The sequence below is a fragment of the Desmodus rotundus genome, chromosome 1 (genome assembly GCF_022682495.2).
Source record: "Desmodus rotundus isolate HL8 chromosome 1, HLdesRot8A.1, whole genome shotgun sequence".
Classification (NCBI taxonomy): domain Eukaryota; kingdom Metazoa; phylum Chordata; class Mammalia; order Chiroptera; family Phyllostomidae; genus Desmodus; species Desmodus rotundus.
The window spans coordinates 169261878-169282903 of record NC_071387.1 but is presented as its reverse complement, the minus strand read 5'-3'; the positions used below and the strand labels follow the sequence as shown (position 1 = coordinate 169282903).

At 42.2% G+C, this 21026-nt stretch overlaps 1 protein-coding gene across 2 annotated transcripts in view; it reads left to right on the top strand.

Annotated features, from left to right (window-relative positions):
• The window catches only part of MCCC2 (methylcrotonyl-CoA carboxylase subunit 2), a 54624-nt gene extending 37468 nt beyond the window's left edge, over nucleotides 1-17156 (top strand). The window contains exons 11-17 of one of the 2 annotated variants that reach the window (XM_024578642.4): nucleotides 427-499; nucleotides 3895-3971; nucleotides 7274-7340; nucleotides 9424-9580; nucleotides 10431-10545; nucleotides 12364-12449; nucleotides 15060-17156. In XM_024578642.4, the coding sequence (XP_024434410.1) occupies nucleotides 427-499; nucleotides 3895-3971; nucleotides 7274-7340; nucleotides 9424-9580; nucleotides 10431-10545; nucleotides 12364-12449; nucleotides 15060-15177 (693 nt within the window). In that variant the 3' untranslated portion in view covers nucleotides 15178-17156. The remainder of the gene's footprint in view (nucleotides 1-426; nucleotides 500-3894; nucleotides 3972-7273; nucleotides 7341-9423; nucleotides 9581-10430; nucleotides 10546-12363; nucleotides 12450-15059) is intronic. The other variant, XM_024578643.4, reaches the window with a different exon arrangement.
• Nucleotides 17157-21026: the final 3870 nt, after the last annotated feature.

The window sequence follows — 21026 nt, the reverse complement described above, 5'->3', positions numbered from 1 at the left end:
AGAAGTGAGAACTGAGACTCAGAGGGGTTAAATGACTTACTCTAGGACACGCAAATCATATGTGATACCTCAAGCTGGAGCCTAGGTCTTCTGACTCTAAGCACTGTACCCTGCTTTCTGATTGAATCCCTGACGATAGGCCGGTATGTTTGAACAGCCACTGAAGCTTTGAGTCTAGCTCATGAAGTCTCTCTGCTTCTCTGGTATGCAGCATGGTGCTGTTGCTTTTATAATGAAGTGTAAAATCAGAGCCCAGAATGACTTCATGCATGTCAAGTGAAATTCTAGTGAGAAGATGTTCTGTGTAGGGTGAAATTTTGTGAAAGTGACAACTTCACTATGAATTTGTTTTCCTTATAAATAACTTTAATGCAACAATTCTTTTGTAATATAATTTCTCAAGGACATTGTTATTTTTCCTCTTAGGTCATTGCTAGAATCGTGGATGGAAGCAGATTCAATGAGTTCAAAGCCTTGTATGGAGACACATTAGTTACAGGTACAAAGATGAAGAATTGCATGTGAACATTTTCTGATGCTTGGAAAATAAGTGATGTCTTACCTCAAAGCTTTGATGCACTTGGTTGGCATGAGCTTTGTTTTTTAGGGCAGTACAAATGTTTGAGTCATTGTTAAAGGGAGCTGTTTTATAAAGATCATTTGTAGCTGAATACCTTCATGGGTCCAGAGTTTAAAATGACGATGTCTAGATGCTGTGGTATAGACCCTTTTCTGTGACTTTAGTGACATTAGCTGCATAAAAAGTTTCTCATCAGAGTACAAGTATTGGGTTGGCCAGAAAGACTGTTTTGTTTCTTCTGTAAAATAAAAGACACATTTTTTCATTTTCACCAATAATTTTATTGATTTGGATATTTTGAGTATGCCGGCTATCTCCCATGTGGAATAACATTGATTGTTCTCAATTAATGTCTCGATTTGATCGCAATCAAGTTCAACTGGTCCACCTGACCATGGAGCATTGTCCAGCAAGACATCTCCAGCACGAAACTTTGCAAACCATTTTTGATGCATTTGATCAGTCACAGCACCTTCTCTGTACACTGCACAAATCTTTTTTTTTGCATTTCAGTTGCATTTTTACTTTTTTTGAAATAATAAAGCATGATATTTGAAAAATGTTGCATATATTCTTCCATCTTCAATATTAAAATGGCTACACAAAAATTCACCAATTTTGATAATTTTTTTAAAATGCACGCTAATTTGACAGCTGTCACAATAGTCTAACAAAGTTGTTTTGAAAGAAGTTAAAGACCACTAAGTGTTACTAGAGCCATCTTACAGAAAAATCAAATGAACTTTCGGCCAAGCCAATAGCAGGAATACTTGTAGTTCTTTTTATTTCTCTGGATAACTGTAATTATTTTGAAAATTTCAGCACTGTCTTTTTTATGATTTAGTCTCTAATTCAACTGGGAAGTTCTGTATGATGTTTCAACTTTCCTCAAGGCCTCTGTATAGGTCTTATGTTGATTTATGCAAACACTAGATCGAGAATACAGGACAGAATACCAAATCTGAAAAAACAAAACAAGGATATTTATAAAGTTTAATTCATTCATCTGAAGTGTTCAGTTTGTAGGCCTTCGGAAAAAAGTATTTGGAACATAGATGCTAGACTCATAATAATCTATCTTGGACAAATAGCAAAACAAATGTGATAATTTTATTTGGTTATATAAAAGCTCAAAAATGCAACAGCCTGAAGACAACATTTCAGAGTAGAAAAAACAACTTGCTGCAAAAATCCAAATTATAAATATACATTGAGGCTAAAGGATAAGTCACCACACTTTCTGCTGGTCTGATCGATGAGCGGGACAAGGGTTCACGCTGCGAGTGGGATTTATGTTTTGTATTTAGGTGTTCAAGTGATTAAGAGCTTTTGTTTGACACATAGGCAGGATTTGTCACTGAGTAGTCCAGGATGTGACCCTCGCTGTGGGGCTTTTTAAAACAAGTCAGAGCTGTTTCTGCTGCTTTCTCAAAGACGGATGGCTTGTCCTCGCCATCTGTTTTTGTGTATTTGCCCTGTACTTGCTACAAGACTGGTGGCTCCTTTGCCCTACAATACTAGGGATATATCCGGTTTCCTCCGTCCCCTCTTGACTGTACTGGAATCCAATAGGGCTGGGGAAAGGGAAGGGGAATGAGAAGGAGAGGAGAGGAATTAGAGGGTGTGGAGGAGCATGAGAGGCTGAGAGAGAGATTAGGAGGGAACTTGAGAGGGTGAGGACCAGAGTGGGGAAGGGGTGAGGAGAGAAAACAGATTTTCCTAAGCATCAGGTGGCCCTGGCAGCTCGTAAGGGTTTCCTCCTGCCTCCACACTTGCCATATGTTGGCCCTAGTAGTTTGTTGGATATTTTGCTTTCCTGTTTGGCCCATAAGAAAGTAGTGAAGGCCCTCACCCCATGGGTGTCCCTCTTACAGTGGGGCATATGCCTACTCAGCAGGCCTGGTGCCTGGAGATCCCAGTCAGGGCTACGGATGTGTTAAAAGTCTCAATAGCAAAGAGGGCGGTATATCTTCAGGGGTAGCCCTTCACAGTTGAGAGATGTGTGGGGAACCCAGCTCTTTGTGTGGGTGGGGCAGGACTCAAACTGGATGGCGAGGCCTTTTAGAAAGCTCACCCTCTCTGCATTGACTCTCTCAGAGGCAGGGGCGCCTGAGGGTATGCAGCATTTTGGCCTGAAAGACCCAGGGAAATCCAGGTGACCCTCAAATCGTGTTTCGTTTTTATCACATTAAATAAGCATAATTAAAATAAATAAATCAAGACAAGGTCAGAGTAAAGAACAAAAATAAATTTAAAAAAATTCAATGTCTGTTTATTAATAGGTTTACACTTGCTCTTGTCTATTAATTTTTTGAGCACCTGCTTTGTGTCAGACATCGCACCCTGGGTGTCTTAGCCGCAGCCTGCCCGGCTCGAGCTGGAAGACCGAGCCAGGCTCTGGGAACCTGGTAGCATGCTGTCTTCGACCCACTTCGGCCAGCACAACTTGTTGACTCTTGGGTTCCGAATATTTGATATCTACATACAGTTGTTAGTAAGCTTGTTGAAAATTACTCTTGGGAAGGTCTCTCTAGTCAAGTTCTCCAGGTTCACAAAATAAGTAACCTCCTGAAACAATCTAAAGTGTCTGCCTCACAAAATAGTGTTTCCCCCCGCTTTTTCTTCTCCTTTACTTCTTGTGTGTGTGTGTGTGTGTGTGTAGAGTGGGTATTTGCTGTGCTAGTAGAAGTGATGATGAGATACAAACGAAACTTACAGAGAGGAGAAAAAAATGCAAAGAGGAAAATAAGAGTGGAGTGATTCACTTTTCTTCTACGCTTAACTGGATTTCTCACTATAAACTTGGTTACCACCAGCCTTGTCAGTGTTCCTGTTTTTGTTTTTGTTTTTAAATTGCCTTTGCTGAGTGTATCCCCTTTATTTTAAGGGCCTATCATTACCACAGGCATTTTTGGGTAAATTAGAGACTTGAAACAGGCCAGCAGCTTTGACCATTGACCTGGAAAGGACTCTGTGTCTTTGATTCGTTCTGTTTCAGAATGTCCTTCAGGTGTGGTACGCGGTGAGCACTCACACACATGTTACATGAATGAATGGGTAGCACACCAACCCAATGATCTAACCAAACCAACCAGTCAGACAAGTGGGTGACTACACCAGACACGCCCCTTTCAAGAAAGCAAAAAACCCAGACTTAGCACCTTAGAACTAAAATATGGCATTAGCTGATTTGTAACACAAAGTCTTCTACATTTTAAACTTTGATTTTGAAATTAAAGAATGTTGAAAGTCTGTTTGTTGTGAATTAAAAGCCCTCTGAAATACATAAATCTTTATTTCCATTTTCTTTTGAGGATTTGCTAGAATATTTGGGTACCCAATTGGTATCATTGGAAATAATGGAGTTCTCTTTTCTGAATCTGCAAAAAAGGCAAGTACTGTTAAACATGTTTCAGAATTTTCTGTTTTAAACATAATGAACTTTCAGGGTCAAGTAATGCATGAAAATTTGTTGCATAAAAGCTTAAAATATTTAACCAGACACCTCAGCAAAAAGAACGCTGTGCGTGCACATGAGCGTGTATGCGCATGCGTGCACGTGAGCATGTGTGTGTGCGCGCATCTTAGTGTTTGAAGCGGTTTTTGTGCAGGCTTACATGAACATGAAGAGCTATCTTGAGCAATATTAAAAGTTCAAAAACATCTTTTAGGAAAGTTCTTGTAAGATACTTGAATTACAGCTCTGTGGATGACTTGTATATGTTCTAAGACATAGGAATACTTGTCCTGAAAGGGTTTCACTCTCACAGTGCTTAATGTGTGTGAGGAATTCAAAGATAGTTTCAGGTGGTTCTGAGACATGATCTGTTTGTTCTGTTCTATAACTCGATACTATTTTTACTCGTTGGAAATGGGAAGGTAGTGGGCCTTGTTACTGAAGCTCTGGCTTTAAAAGAGCAAATTCATGAATGTCTTTTGGCTTAGTATTTGATTTCATATATCATTGTCTCAGATTTACCTAAACTTGAATAAATGCAATTAATGTACTTATTTCAGAAACTTTTTTTTTAAGCAAAAAAATGCCTAGCCTTATTTTCCTACTTCAGATGATAGAGGAAATAACAAGGTCAGTGAATGGAGGTAGCAGGCAGTTACACACTTTCAGACCCTAACTGAGGAAGAATTTGTCTTTGGTGGAATGTTTTAGCAGTGAAATCAGTTTCTGTATTCTGCTGTTCCTTATGGTTCCTCTCATTGTAATTGTAAGACAAATGCAAAAGTAAAACTAAGGAAAATAAAAATCACCTACACTTATACCAGAAATAACCTTGAATAACATTTTATTGTGGTTCCTTAGTTTCTTCTATGCACCCCTTTTTTAACAAGAGAGAATAACTAAATTTAACGTATGTATGGAAACCCGGCATGCATGAGAGAATCAAAGGCCCCACATGCCGGAATAGCTCAGAGCTAGAAAGGGGGGGGTCTAGGTGTAGAAAACATGCTGAGCTAGGGATGAGGAGGTGTTCCATGGGGCCTTCTAAGGGTCCCTGCAGGGTCATAACAAGGGCAGATGTTTAGGGAATAGAAATTGTTCCGCTGGATGGCTGAGGCAAGGCCCTAGTTCAGGTTCTTCTAAGAAGTTAAAGGGAGGGGCAGGAGCTTCTCTTAGGCCCAAAGCTAAAGTTGTCCTTAGCTCAAAACAAGCCACATACCTCTATCCCCCTTTTTAAAAATAAAATAGGTGTTGCCGCACACGGCAGGTCCTTGAAAAACGTAATTTTATGAGAACGTTGATGAGATGCCGTGGGGTCAGTTAGCCTGTGGTACAGTTGGTTTTATGCGTCACTTCATTTAACGTTGCAGAAGCTATGACGAAGTTAAGTGAGGACTTCCTGTATGTAGAGGTATTGCTTGTTTTCATTTAATAGTATGTGTAGTGTTTCCTAAAATATTAAATATTCCTGAACTAATGACTTTTAATGAATATATAATACATATATTTCAGTACAGGAACTATCGGGCTGAGGCCGACAAACTACGTAGTTTTATTTGGTGGCTTGGCAAGAACCTACACGGGAGGAGTTATGTTTGGCCTCAGTCTGGCATTTTATCTGTAGAAGCGTTACAGAAGAAACTCCCAGAAACTCCGTTCTTCTTGCCAACGCAGTAGAAAAGTTACAGATTAGCAAGGTGTTAGTGTGCAAGCAGGGTGTATTGGTGATCTGCTCTCATGGAAGACAGCAGCCTAACTAAGGTGAGGGCGGGGTGAAAGGCATAAGCAAAGCAGGGGAAGGGTGGCGGAAGTAAGGGTGGCCAAAGGGAGCGTGTGGCCAGAGAGCCCAGAGAGAGTCCTTTGTCCTGAGGACTTACACAGTTGTTGGGATGGGGTGAAGAAGTTACATACTGATTGACGGATAAAGGTGGTGCCAGCCGTCCCTGGGGGGATGTGACTACCCAAACGTAGGTCTGTGTGGGGGTCTGTTAGCCTGAACCCTTGTCTTGCTCCAGTCTCCATGTGTTCATCTTGTTGTCAGATCCATGAGAGGAGGCAGTTAATTGAAGTTGGGGCAGTTACCCAGAGTTATTTATGGGCTCTTTCTGTAAGCACTAGGGACTTCCCTTGTAAAATAGATAGTGACCAGAGGTAGGCAGTTAACCGTGTTGTTTTATGGGCTTTTTCCTTTGGGCCCTTGACCCTCTCCTGCATTTCAGGCCTCGGGATGAAAGCACAGTTTCAAGGCTTTCTTTCCCCGATAGTGGAAATGATACATAGAATTTCAAGGGCTTCCCTCCTCCTATGTTAGCATGGTGTTTCGTGTGGTAATGGAACACCTGGCAACCTCATCGGGCCAGGCTCAGGACTGCTGAGTTAGTGGGTGAGACAGTGTCCCTCCCCCCTGCTCCCTGCCTTGGTGTGCTATCTATCCTACCTGACAGAAGTAAGCCCCAAAGGTGTGTGATTTCCTCATGATTGTGTTTGAGGTTGAGCAATTGCTTTGAGATTTTGTAATTGCCAAGGCATTTCCAGCAGAGTTAAAGGGATCTGTGAATAGAAAGTAAAAAATAAAGGAAAGGGTTTATAAAAGTGTCCTTAGTCACATAATCTTTAGAAGATAGGGAAAGGAATAGTCATTTATTTTGTGTCATTAAACAATTTCCTAAGCTCAAGGTTAGAAGGTCTCTAGCACTCATCTAAAATCCCATTTAATTGGGGTAAATTGGTAAGGAAAATGTATATTACTATAATCTTGGTGCATGGAAGATTCAGATGATAATCAAAATGTAATTGTCATCATAGATTTCCCTGAAGGGTTTATATTTTATCTTTTTTAAGGTGGATAACTAGAGAATTAGCTTACAGTGAGGCTCAGATATTCTCATTGACAAGCATCCTTTTTTCTGTTCTTTGTTTCACTTGATGCTTGGTTGTCAATCACTTGATTGACGTCATCCCTGACACAGCAGTTGTCCTACAGCCGTGTGCCCTTGAGCACCCAGGTGGCTGCAGAACAAGTGCAGGATAAGCCACAGTCCCGAGTCCTGTTGACAGTGAGTGCACGCGCAGGGTTGCTGTTGCTGTGACTGTTACTGTTACTGTCACAGTACGGTCAGACAAGCCAAGCAGAGGGTCTTTCTTTTCTTTGACCCAAGTGTGGCATTTGTAGAATGCATGGTGATTACAGATTTGTTAGCCCCCCTTTGAAAAGATTTTCATCTTTTTGCTTATAGGGGGCTCACTTCATCCAGTTATGCTGCCAAAAGAATATCCCTCTGCTATTCCTTCAAAACATTACCGGTAAGGAAATAGTGTGTTCAGCTTGGCTGCATTTATTCTCGAGTTGCGCTGTCCGGTATATCTTAAGAAGTGATCACCACACCAAGTTTAGTGACCCTCTGCCATCATGCGTACTTATTGTGATACTATTGACTGTACTCCCTGTGCCGTGCAGTACGTCCTCGGGGCTTGGGTTTTGACTCCAAAGAGTGGTATGATCAATGACAGTTCTCTGGATTTCTTGTTCCATAAATGATCTTCACATGGTGGATAAAATGATTTTCAATGTCTCTTGTCGTTCTAGAGTTTTTATTTCCCAAAATTCCATGATTCTTCTTTTTATGCTTTTTTTTATGTTGCATGGTCTGTGACTTATAGAAGACACTCAGGTATGTAGGTTAGCCAAAAACAACTTTTCCTCCCGTCTTCTAAGTAGTCCATGGTTATCTCAGGTTCAAAGGAAGGAGAGGCTCTCAATTACTTGTTGAGTTCAGGCAAACCTTCAGAGAAGGAGTTTGGCTCTTGACAGTCAGCAGGGCTTTAGGTACTACTGGTGCTCACCCATCTTCATCTTAGCTTTAAGATACTAGTTTGGATGGGTTTGGGGAGGAGTTACATCCAGACGGAAGCCTGAGAGGGTCCTGTGTGGCAGACCTCATAAAAAGGGCAGATAAAAAATATTCTGAAGCTTCACTAGTGCAGGGGCCTTGTTTCTAATAATGATTCCTGACTCATTAACCACCGATAAGTTAAACTGTGTGCTCGGAAGATTCCTATATTTTTGTTTTGTTGTTGTTGTTGGGGTTTGTTTGTTTGTTTTTGCCTGGGTTGGGGGCAGAGGTTGAGTTTGGTTTTATAGCTTTGCCTTGGAAGGACCTGTGTTTCCTCCATTTGTAGATATATAGTAGGCATTTGAAAAATCTTGAGCACAGAAGAGGTATGTTAGCTGGAGGTGAAAATGTAGGTACCGTCAGAATATGGAAATGGCATTTCAAGTTACAGGAATAGGTAAGAAAACCATGAAGGGAGAAGAAGGCTCAGGAACAGCCTGTGAGTAACTCTGATTTCTTCCACAAAGGTGAGAGTAGCGGAAGAAATAGAGTATGATTATGTTGTTTTTTAAGGTGGGAGAGAGAAAGATTGGAGAAAGCCAAGGGTCTAGAAGGACAGTGGGCTGGCAAGTGGGGGTGGAGAGCACTTGAAGAGAGTCTGTATTTGAGATAGCTGTTGTGGGAATAGTACGGGGAGTCAAGATAAGGTAGGTACTGGGATACTGAGCTATTCTGAGGGCCCAGCTCAGAGCGGGTAGCTGGAGGAAGCAGATGGTGCCTGGTGAGATGAGGGTTGGCCTGTCACTGGCTTTGTATCCATACTACAGGTGCTCCGCAAAGACTGGTAGGACCCAAAGATTGGGCGACCCGATGCTGGAGATGTGCACAGCAAGAACAGTGACAGTCGAGTAGCTTGTGAGGCCGAGGGTGGAGAGGGAGACACGGGGAGCCTGACTTGGTGCGTATCAGGTGAAAAGGCAGGAGCCCAAGGCCTGGAAGGCCCAGTGCAGCTACAGACCAGTTCCAATGGAGATGGGAGGGCTTGGAGAAGGATGAAAAGTTTTTTTACCTTGCGATTGACAGGGACTCTTAGCATCTCTATGAAACATTAATCTTTACTTCATCAAAGTTTAAGCAGCGCTTCAGAAGGAACACTGTGTTTTTGAACCAGGTCAGTGAAGACTGAAGCCCTCACAGTTCAGCTTGCTGCAGTACGTTTTCCTCGGCTTGCCGTGTTGCATTCTCTCCTCCCCTAACTACAGTTTTGAGATAATTTCTTGAAGCTAAATTGCATCCTTATTTTATCTGAAGATCTCTGTGTGCATCCAGATGAACCGCTTTAAGAAAATTTTAAAAACAATTAGAGAAAATGTTATTTTATCTCTTAAAGCACACTTTTTGGGGGGCATATCTCACATATAAGCATTTTGTTAGGAGGAGAGGCCTGTAGTAAAATATACTCTGACAAGATGTCCTTCCAGTGCCTTGGTGGGATTGGCTTCCGTACATTAATGCCGTCACTCAGAGGCGCTCTTTCTGTTCTTTTCTCTTAGGATTTATGGTTGGTAAGGACTATGAAGCTGAAGGAATTGCCAAGGATGGTGCCAAGATGGTGACTGCCGTAGCCTGTGCCAATGTGCCTAAGATAACTGTCATCATCGGGGGGTCCTACGGGGCTGGGAACTACGGGATGTGTGGCAGAGCATACAGGTGGGTGATTGTCATGGTTTTCTCTGAAAGAAACCATACTTCCTGTGTGATTATAAACAGGTTTATTTGTAATACAGAATGGCATTCACAAATCTTGAGCAGTTACACCATAATTTGTATCATCTGGAGGAACAAAATGAAATGTAATGCTAAAGGTACTACTGGGAAGAAATTCACAATGGGACTAAGGCAATATTTTGAAATGGCTGATAATAAAAATACTACGTGTCATAACTGGTGTGACGTGGCTCAAGTCTTGCTTAGAGAAAGGCGTGGAGACATAAATACACATCAAGGAAAAGAAGTCAGGCTGCGGATCAGTGAGCCAAGCACCTAGCTCAAGAAATTCAAAAAAGGCCAGAATTTTGGACACAAGAATCAGAAAATGGGACATAATAAAGAACAAACATATTGTAAGACAGAAGAATCAGGAAAGCCCTTTAAGTTGGAAAGGTTAACAAACTTAATCCCCTGGTAAAACTAAAAGATAAAGCGAGAAGGCACCAGTAACCAACATCCGGGCAGGAAAACACCACGTGACCACAGATGGTGAGAGGCCGTTTTGAGAACTTTTATATCCAATAAACGTACGTGCAACGGGACAGTCCCGGTTATCCAAACAAACTTCTGAATCGCCTAGAGAACTTAAAGTTTCTAAGTGTCCTCAGGCCCCATCTGTGGTGATTAGTCTAGGGTGGGTGCCAGGCATTGGTTATTTTTTTTAAATTCCCAGATGTTTTTAGTGTGCAGCTAGAATGAAGAAACACTAGTTGAAAAGGTAAACAGGGGCTTCTGAAAATGTCTGTGTTGTAAAGTGAATTAGTTTGATCATTCTCTTTTCCCCTCACAGCCCAAGATTTCTTTACATGTGGCCAAATGCTCGTATCTCAGTGATGGGAGGAGAGCAGGCAGCCAATGTGCTGGCGACCGTAGCCAAAGATCAGAGAGCGCGGGAAGGGAAACAGGTACATGCCATTTCTTCTCCGCCCCCAGGTTTGGCTGTCACCAGTGAGCACCCTGAAGCCAGGGAGCAGTGCAGGCAGACTCCCTCCATGTTCACGGGCCAGGGGTCCAGCGTGCAGGGCCTGGCTTTTTAGAAGGCACTGACCTGGAAGGAGTTGCTTCAGGAATTCAGACTTACATGTTTTCTCTTTTTCTTTAGCCCCATTTCATTTGAGTTACCTTCTTGTGCTAATACACAGATTTTTTCAGAATCCCAAGAAAACACTTCAAGTAACAACAGCCTATGAGTGCCTGAGGCATAAAGATGTTTGATTCTTAGTCATTTGCAGTTAGTGAGCTTTAAATAAATGTGATTTACTTCTTTGATTTTATGATCTAAAGCTGCAGAATTTTTTCCCCCACTTCACTGTTAGGTGGTTGTTCAGTATACCTTGAGTGGGAGGGCTCAGTCATCTTGTGAGAATTGGTGAACCCCATTACACTGTGACAGTACAACGGGAGTAACGTGGAAGGGGCCCTGGAAGCTCGATGAAGGCACAGCACCATGTGGTTGCTTGGAAAATGAATTCCTTTGTTTGTATCTCTGTTAGGGAGTCTTCTGAAATTTTGCATTAATTTTTACTAGTTACAGCCTTTAACTGTTTTGTGTGAGCACCAAGCCTTAAAATAACTGCATGTCCCTGAAATTGCAAGGTGCATGTTTTTACAACAAGGCACAGGAGGCAGGAGGCCCTTCTCCTCAGGCTCTCAGACCTGCCATTTAGGGAACGTCTGGTCGACCACCCCGTTTGTGGAGTGGGGCAATGAAAAGCCAGGGGTGGTTCCTGCCTCCCTGATTGCAGCCCACTTGTGCCTCACACCCCCAGTCGCCTTTTCTTAGGAGCAGGAACTCTGGAGACCAAAACGGAGGTTTCGTAGTCACTTCAGCGTTGACCAGCGTCCAGGCAAAAGGAAAGCTTTACGTGTGTGCTGGTGGCCGTGCGTGTGTGTGGCGGGGTGCTGGGGGTTGGGGGAGTAGGAAATTCTACCTGACATTTTGGCGACATGTCTTAAACTCGAGCCCAGCATGGTGATCTCATATAGTTGTTCTTTCATTATTTGATACACAGATTAATGAATTCATTTCTTTTTATATATGAAAGTACAGGATTTTAGTGGTTCTCCTTCTGAGTTCTTAACCTATCAATGATATTAAACTGTGAAAATACATAAAAGAAAGTTGGATTTATTAGAAATAAGTCATTTGTTTTTAGTGTGGAATATTTTTTAAGTTGAAAATACTTTTTAGGGTTTCAGAATTTGCATAAATATTTTTACATCTGAATTAATTATCACTTGTTTCTGGCAATACTGATGGGCAAGCCATTGAAGTTTTAATTAGGGAAAAATATCTTTCAGCCATCTGGGAAATTGAAGAGGCTATTCAAGATGTGGTTGATATTTATCTCTTTAAGTTAATTTAAAATGCTTGAAATTTTGACTGTTTTGAAAGAAAATGTAATGTAGCCCTTTTCTGATACTCTATAATTCACATGCATTGTTGTGCTGTGCTAGAATACCTGATACCCTTGGTTTTGACCTTACATTAAACAGCCCAGGATGCTGTCTCCGATAAGGGAGATGCAATGGCACACTAATGTGATAGTCACGTCTCAGGTGAGATTATGTACATTACACCGTCACTTGTGACCTACACGTCGCTGCACAGAGGTTGGTTGTAGTGTTGCTCATGACATCTGTTGCTGGTTTTTTCTTGAGGTGCTCTTGTGTGGGGCTGTGTCCCACTGCCGCAGACTCATTCCTGGTCCCTTTTCTTTCAGTTCTCCAGTGCTGATGAAGCAGCTTTGAAAGAGCCCATCATTAAGAGGTTTGAAGAGGAAGGAAACCCTTACTATTCCAGTGCCAGGTGGGAGCTGGAGAACAAGTAACTTCTTGCTGGGAGCATGTTGGCAGCCAGGGCAGCCTCTGGGAGAACCGAAAAGTAATGTTTGGGCACACTTAACTTTGCACTGTTGTCTCTATAATGGGAATGCCTGCTGCTGCAACCCTGCCCCTTCTCCTGGGCTGGGGTGTGGATCCATCACTTCTGGTCTGGTTCGGCCACCCTCCACCCCTCTTCTTCTATCCCATTTCTCCTTGAGGTGTCTGGGACCTGGGGGGACCCTACAGCCACAGGTGGGCCACGCTGGGGCAAGGAAGTTACGAGCTATAATCCTGGCTGTGTAACTTTCAGGAATTAGTTCTGATTTTTGCTTAAACTAGTGAATTCCTGCCATCCCCTTCTCTTTGATTATTTTGGTCTCACCCCATTTTAAGCACAAGATGGCTTGAACACTTTTTGACATTTGCGAACAAGCGTGCTTGTGCATTCAGAAGGTGGTCAGTCACGGCCAGGGTCCATGTGCCGACACTGTGTAGTTATCACCGCCTGTCCTGGCCGGAGACGTGCGCGTGTGCCCTCTGGCCTCTTTTTATCCACACTTCAGTGTTTCGCGTTCTGAACAATAAGCTTCCTGGGTTTCTTTCATCCCTTGGGCACATGGGAAAAAACAAAAGAACTATTTGTGTCTTTTAAAATTAGATTATGCGGTGATTTATGCCATTTCCTGGAGAGGGGGGAGAGAAAGTTAGAACCCCTGTCGGTCATGAGGGCGTCTTGTCTATGGCAGGCACCGCTCCCAGCGCCGGGAGCTCAGAGACTGGACAACTTCCCAGAGCACAGCTACTTTCAGAATTCAAATAATGCCACTTGGGATTTTTTTAAAAGCCTGTTTCCCTTGTTAATATCTATTTTAATGAGTAATTTTACAGGAGTATTTTGTTGCAGTGGGTCATTGATTCATTAAAAACAAATAGTCTTTAAATTGAGAAATGAACATGTTCTTTTTATAGTAGCCAATAGAAGCGAAGAAGAAATATAAAACCATATTAAAGGTTTAAGAGAAAATATATATTGTAAGCACAGTTGCACTTTTTTTAACATAAGATTTTGACTGAAATTCACAAGGACAATTGAAATATTAAACTTTGAAAACCAGCGTATTTTGTGTGAGCCGTTAATTTGTTTTTCAGTCCTGGCTCAGCCATCTTTTGAGAAAGATTCAATCCTTTATTATTTTCATGTGTTCATTATTATTATTTTTAGTGGATTATATTCAAGGTAGGAGAGCAAAAAGCCCACATAGACTTATCTTTGGAAATAAATATTGAAAGACAGTAAAGTTTTTCTGTTACTTTGTAGGTGCTTAACCCTTCTGTTGAAACACTTGGTGGCATGAGACAGCAACTTTTTCCCCAAGATGAAAGGATTTCTCAAGCCAGTGTATGGCACCTTTTTTGGGTTTAATAAATCTCTTGACAGTAAAATTCTGTGGTCTGTTTAGGCTTTCACGTGCCCGCTCTGTCTTTTCAGAGAGAGCTGTCATCATTTGCTACTGTAACCTCCTCTGTTTTCCTTAATCCTTACATGTTACGTGTGCAGCACATCAGTTTTATTCTGCTTGGTGGTTTTAATAATCAAAGTTTTCAGGCATTGGATTAAGGGCTCTCAGCAGTCTTGTTAATGACCACCATGGAGCAGCCTCCTCCCCCCCCCCGCACGACCGCGCTTGTTGTTTTACTCTCCTCTTGGCTTCAGAAGGGAGTGTAATCAATTAGCCTGGTTACAAATTACATGAGTGGCTTTTATTTATTGGCAGTTGATACTGCAGGGTCCCTCTGATGAATGTTTTATGAGCAGAGATTTGATTCATGGTCTGTCGATGTCAGTATGGTTTAATAATTGATGCTGTGTCCAGAGACTGAAGGCAGTTTGTTTAAAGAAAGCAAAAGTGTTATCTACCAATGACCTTTAAAAAAGCAATATTTCTCATTCATTTTTCTTTATAAATTTGAGGTTGTCAATGAAAAGTAAACAAAAATTTCTACTTAAAAGTTTCTTCTGAAAGCAGTTTAAAACTATTGTTTTTTTCTTATAGCAAAAAATAACTACATATAAAAGTATTATTTTATTAATAAAATGTATTAAAGTCAATTCAGTAATTTTCATAGTTTCTTAAGGGATGAGGGAGTTTTGGGGGATATAGTTTTTCTAGTAGAGACTTTGGTTTGAGACTATTACCTGGGTTCATATGGCTCTTCATATTAATAACAGGAATACATCAACTTTACTTGGACATTTGTGTGGGCAGAAGAGGAACAGGAAAGTTTCTCCTGAAATAAGTAAAAGTACTTTTAAACCAGAGATTATTTTGTGCTTTCTTGTAGCAAACTGTTCCTAAGGCCGTAAGCTTGATTTGACGTTCTTTGGGAGCCTGGGATGAAAGTCATTTCATTTTTCTTTCTTCCTTTTTCCTCTCTTTGGACATGGTTTCAGTTGTAAGATTGTAGCACACAGAAGCTAATCAGTATACCCATACATTACCTAAAGAAAAACCTCAGCATTGCTGGGCAGGGAGTGCATAAATGGTAGTTTGGTGGTGGATTCCTAATAACTCATATTTTGTTTTTTTGTCAGGCTGTGGGATGATGGGATTATTGATCCAGTGGACACCAGACTGGTCCTGGGTCTCAGTATTAGTGCAGCCCTCAACGCGCCAATCCAGAAGACTGACTTTGGCATCTTTAGGATGTAACTGGAATATAAAGCATCTTCCATTGGACATGTACCAAAAATTAATACATTAGTAGCATTAAAATTTGAGACTTTTTCAATATTCGACTGTTACAGTAAAATTGTTCTCTTAGCACAGTGCATTGTATTTTTCTACCTTAAAAAAAATCAGTGAAACATTTATTTCATGAACCTCAAGCCCTTGTAAACTTTTGTAGATTTTTCTATGACTCCACTTTACCACCCTTAAAATGAAGAGAATAATTTACAGTTATCCTTTCTAAGTCACCAGTCGTATGAGAAGTTCTGTAAACTATAGATTCCAGGTATTATCGAGGCTATTAAATGAAGTTGTATTTCCACTGAAATGATGCCTTATTGATTATGCCTGATATTGTAACACACTTATTTTTTAAAAGCATCTATTCTTTCCCTCCAGCCGTCACCCCATTCCTTCCCACAGTGCACTTCTTGCTGTGTGCACTCGGGGCTCCATTTCCTACCCATTCTCTCCACATCCTTCCCCTTGCTGGCGTCCACTGCCAGCAGCTCACTCCAGGGTCACCGTCCACCTCCCCATTGCTGAAAACCACCGGTTCTTCTGGCTTTATCTGATTTAATTCTCTGCAGCATTCAAATCAGTTGAACACTTCCTCCTAGAAACACTATTCCTAGCTTCCATGCTGTACTGCTCGAGGTTTCCCACCAACCACTGCGGCCACTCTTTTCAGTGTCCTTCGCCACCCCTCTCCCTCTGCTGAGCCCTGCCCTCTTCACCACTTGTCCTCATTTTTCATTAGGAATTCATGAGCACATTCTTACTCTAAAAGATGCAAGTGACACAAAAGTATTTCCTCATTCTTTTTTTAAGTTGTGGGAAATGTACTGACTTAAACTTTACCATCTTAACCATTTTTAAGTGTGCAGTTCTGTGGCATTGAGTGCATTCGCCTTGTTTGCAAACATCACCACCATGCACCCGCAGAACTTTCCGTCATCCTAAACTGAAACTCCGTTGTTGAACACTAACTCCCCACTCCTCCTCCTCCCAGCTCCTGGCACATCTTAGTCTTAACTGCATGTGGTTTTCATGGCTTGATTTAACCTTCCTGGGCCATTTCATGTCTTCCTAAGGCTTCAGTTGCCATGTCAGTGGGGATGATTCCTGTGCTGACAGTTCCTAACACGGTTCTCCCCGGACCGTCAGACCTGCACATCTGCCAGGTACACTGTAGGTCTGCCCCGATTGTCCTACAGGAACTGCAGGTTCAGTCACCAAGTCCTATTGATTTTGCCTCCTATCACTCGAATTTTTGTCTTTCATGACCACAGGCATTAGAAGTGGTCTACCTGCCTCCGGTCTTGCCTGGTCTGATCTCCATCACTCTGGAATTAGGATGGCTATTCTAAATGCACTTCGGGCCATGCTGCTGCTTTACTTAAATCTTTCGCTCGTTCTCTGTAGAATTGCCAGACCCCTCCCTAATGCCCTCCGTGATCATCACCCCTTCCGTCTCCTCTCCTGACTCCTCTTCGCACCCTTGGTGCTTCACCCCTTCGAGACATCTAGCTCCTTGAACGGACGAAGTCCTTCCCACCTCAGGATCTACAGCTTTCCCTCTGCCTGGACTGTTCTGCTCTTCTTCTTAAACTCAACTTTCAGTCTCAGTGACTTCCCTGGGCGGGGTTAGTCACCTACAGTGTACTCTTGTAAAGCACCAAGCACTCAGTCACTTCGGTCTTACGCATTTGTATGAAACACACACACTTCTCTCATCCTGCCCCCTGCCAGAATGTGAGCTCTGTGCGAGCAGGGGCCTCCTGCCTGGCTTGTATCTCCAGTGCGCGGGGCTTGCAGGTGCTCAGGTATTTGTGGAATGAATGAAAACAAATCCACGTTTTAATTGATATCTTCAGGTCACGTTATTTTAAAATTAAGTGATTGATTATGTGATTAATACAGTTATCAAATGCTTTCCTAATAAAATCAGTATTTCAAACTTTGTGTGTGATGTTCAATTTAGGCTGCATGTGTGTATCAGCTCACCTTGGTTTTCTGAGATGTGAACAGATGGGTGGTCTCAGCTCAGAGGTAAGTTGCATTTTTAGACGGATGTCGGAGATCATCAAGGGCACAGGAAATGTTTTCATTGCAGTTGGCAGGGCTGCATTACTTCTGGAGGCTTTAAGGGGAAAATTCTATTTCTTGCTTTTTCAGCTTCTAGGGGCCTCTTGCCTGTTTTGTAACTTTTTTTTTTTAATCCTTACCCGAGGACATGATTTTAAAGAGAGAGGAAGAGAAACATTGATTTGAGAGAAAAATGTGCATTCATATCCTCTCATGCGTGCCCCAACTTGGGACTGAACCTGCAACCCAGGCGTGTGCCCTGACCAGGAACTGAATCCGCAACCTTTCGGATTATGGAATGATGCTCAAACCAACCTGAGTCACAATGCCCAGGGCATGCTTTGCAACTTCTAACAACAGCTTTCAGTATGATATACACATAAAATGCTTTAGCATTCTAGAGACCATGTAATTGCCTCGAGAGGAGAGTTTACCATAGTGCAAGGGCAATTTTATTTTCTGTAATACCCAGCATTTCAGTACACCTGACAGCTATTTCTTGAAGGTTTATGCTACCATTCCTTATGTTAAGGGAGAGGAGGTCTGGGGAAGAGCATTGTCTTAGAAGGAGGGAATTTAATAAAGAACTTACCGAAGAGAAAACATGACCAGAACTACTTGCTAGAAGTAAACGGGGGGGGGGGGGGGGGGGGGAGGGGGAATGTAATTCAGTGTTAATTGTAAGAAGTGAACAAGTTGAATTTGGGAGTACTGCCAAATTCTTTTTTAAAAAATAATTTTTTATTATGCTATTACAGTTGTCCCATTTTTTTCCTCCTCTTTATTCTCCTCTACCCTGTACCCCCCTCCAACTATCATTCCCCACCCTTAGTTCATGTCCATGGTTCATACACATAAATTCTTTGGCTTCTGCATTTCCCATACTATTCTTAACCTCTCCCTGTCTATTTTGTACCTACCATTTATGCTTCTTATTCCTTGTACCTTTCCCCTCATTCTCCCCCTTCCCCCTTCCCGCGCTGATAACCCTCCATGTGATTGTCATTTTTGTGATTCTGTTCCTGTTCTAGTTGTTTGCTTAGTTTGTTTTTGATTTTTTAGGTTTGGTTGTTGATAGCTGTGAGTTTGTTGTCATTTTGCTGTTTGTATTTTTTATTTTCTTTTTCTTGGATAAGTCCCTTTAACATTTCATATATTAAGGGATTGGTGATGATTTCCTTTTACATGACCTTATCTGGGAAGCACTTTATCTGCCCTTCCATTCTAAATGATAGCTTTGCTGGATAGAGTAATCTTGGATGTAGGTCCTTGCCTTTCATGACTTCAAGTACTTCTTTTTAGCCTCTTCTCTCCTGCAAGGTTTCTTTTGAGAAATCAGCTGACAGCCTTATGGGAACTCCTTTGTAGGCAACTGTCTTCTTATCTCTTGCTGCTTTTAAGATTCTTTGCTTATCTTTCATCTTGGGTAATGTAATTGTGATGTGCCTTGGTGTGTGCTTCTTTGGGTCCAACTCTTTGGGGACTCTCTGAGCTTCCCGGACTTCCTGGAAGTCTATATTGTTTGCCAGCTTGGGGAAGTTCTCCTTCATCATTTTTTCAAATAAGTTTTCTGTTTCTTGGTCTTCCTCTTCTCCTTTTTGCACCTCTATGATTCGGATGTTGGAACATTGAAAGTTGTCCCATAGGTTTCTAAGCCTCTCCTCATTTTTTTGAATTCTTGTTTCATCATTCTACTCTGGCTGAATGTTTATTTCTTCCTTCTGCTCCAAGTCATTGATTTGAGTCCTGGTTTCTTTCCCTTCACTGTTGGTTCCCGGTACATTTTCCTTTATTTCACTTTCCATAGCTTTCACTTTTTCCTCTACTTTGTGACCATACTCAACCATTTTGGTGAGCATCCTGATTACCAGTGTTTCGAACTCTGCATCTGATAGGTTGGCTATCTCTTCACTGCTTAGCTGTATTTTTTCTGGAGCTTTAATCTGTTCTTTCATTTGGGCCATATTTCTTTGGACGCACCTGTTACATAGTAAGGGGTGGAGCCTTAGGTATTCACCAGGGTGGGGCAACCCACAGTCCCTGCACTGCGATGTGGGGGAGGGGTCCGAGAGGGAACAATGCCATTTGCTCCACTCAGCCGGCTTTCAGTCACTTCCCCCGGCTACTCACAATCAAATTGGGCCCTTCCTGGGTGGGTGGGTTTGTGTATGTTCTAGGACCCTGTGGGTCTCTCCAACAAACTCTCCTCTGAGGCTGGGAGTTTCTCCTGCTGCTGCCTCAAGCCCCACAGGTGTTTTCAGTCAGAGGCTTTGAGGCTCTGTTTCTCCGCACTGGAACCCTGGGTTGTGCGGTCTGTCTCACTCCCCAGTTGTTCCTGCTGGTATATCTGCACGAGAATGTGGGACTGCCCGGTCTGCCAGCCGCTGCCTTGCCCGCTCCAGTCCTCCAGCTGCCACCTTAACGTGAGTCCTTTCCACCCCGGCTGCCCGTCTCCACCCCTCCTACTGGTCTGGATAAGTGTGTCTTCTTTAACTCTTTAGTAGTCAGACTTCCATATGGTTCAATTTTCTGGCAGTTCTGGTTATTATTTTTAATTTTATTTTAAAGTTGTTTCATGTTGTGTGAGAAGGCAAAGTGTATCTGCCTGTGCCTCCATCTTGGCCGGAAGTGCCAGGTTCTTGAATGGCATCAGTCTACGTCATTTGTTCGTCATGTTGTTCAACATTATTTAGATATGATGTTGAGAAGAAAAAGTGGATTCCTGGCCAGGGCTACCATCTGCACGGGTTTTCTCCAGGGACTCTGGTTTCCTCCCCTGAGAGAGCTGTGCGCATCAGATGCATTGGCCCCGTCTGAGTGAGTGTGGGTGTGAGCGCCCCCGTGAAGGACCTGTGTCCCACCCGGGGTGGGTGCCCACCTGGTGTTCTGAGCTTCCGGCAGAGGCCCTGGCTACCTGCAACCCTGAACTGCAATAAATGGTAAGAAGATTATCTTACTTATTTGTATTAATCTCCCTTAAATGTATGTATACCTCACATTTATTTAAATGATTACTATTAGAAATGTTTTGAGTCATTACTTAGAAGTTCGGTGATGTTTTTGTGGCCAGAAATATGCTGCAGGAAACGAATACATCAGTTAGCTTAGGGTAAAGTTGTATTTGTCCTGCGTGTTATTTCACTTCAAGTCACAGTTCCCAAGAACCTGTTGACAACGTTAAGAAGACTTTCTGTGTTCAGACTAATGTCAAGAGGTTTCTCTAGGAAATGTATTTGACATTTTGTAACCACAGTTCTGTTCATCACATTCCTATAGCTGTAAGGTAATTTAAAATACCTCTTGTTTTGAAATTGTTATTTAAAATCCAACAATGTTATTTGTAGAAAAATTAGAGAAAGAAAGTGAAAATGCTCTATAGTGCACCATCCAGGATGCAGGATCAGTAATTTTTAAAGTTCCCTCAAGTGATTCCAGTGTGCGGCCAGAGCTGAGTCGCTTCACGGGGTAAGGCTAGGTCTGGGGATTTCCAAATCAACAGGAACAACTGCTCACTACGAGACACTTCCATGGATTTAAAGTCTTAAGTTGTTAATAACCCATTTTTTAAAGCTAACAGCCTAGATGAAATTTTGCCCTATTTTGATAGCTGTTTGTATGTACCTCATTTCAGGCTAACTACTGAAAGTGGTTACCAGTACTGAGCGTTTCTAGTGAGACTAATCCAAGGTGATGGCAATGAGCAGAGCCAGGAGGAGCGTTTTACGTGGGACCATAGCCACCGC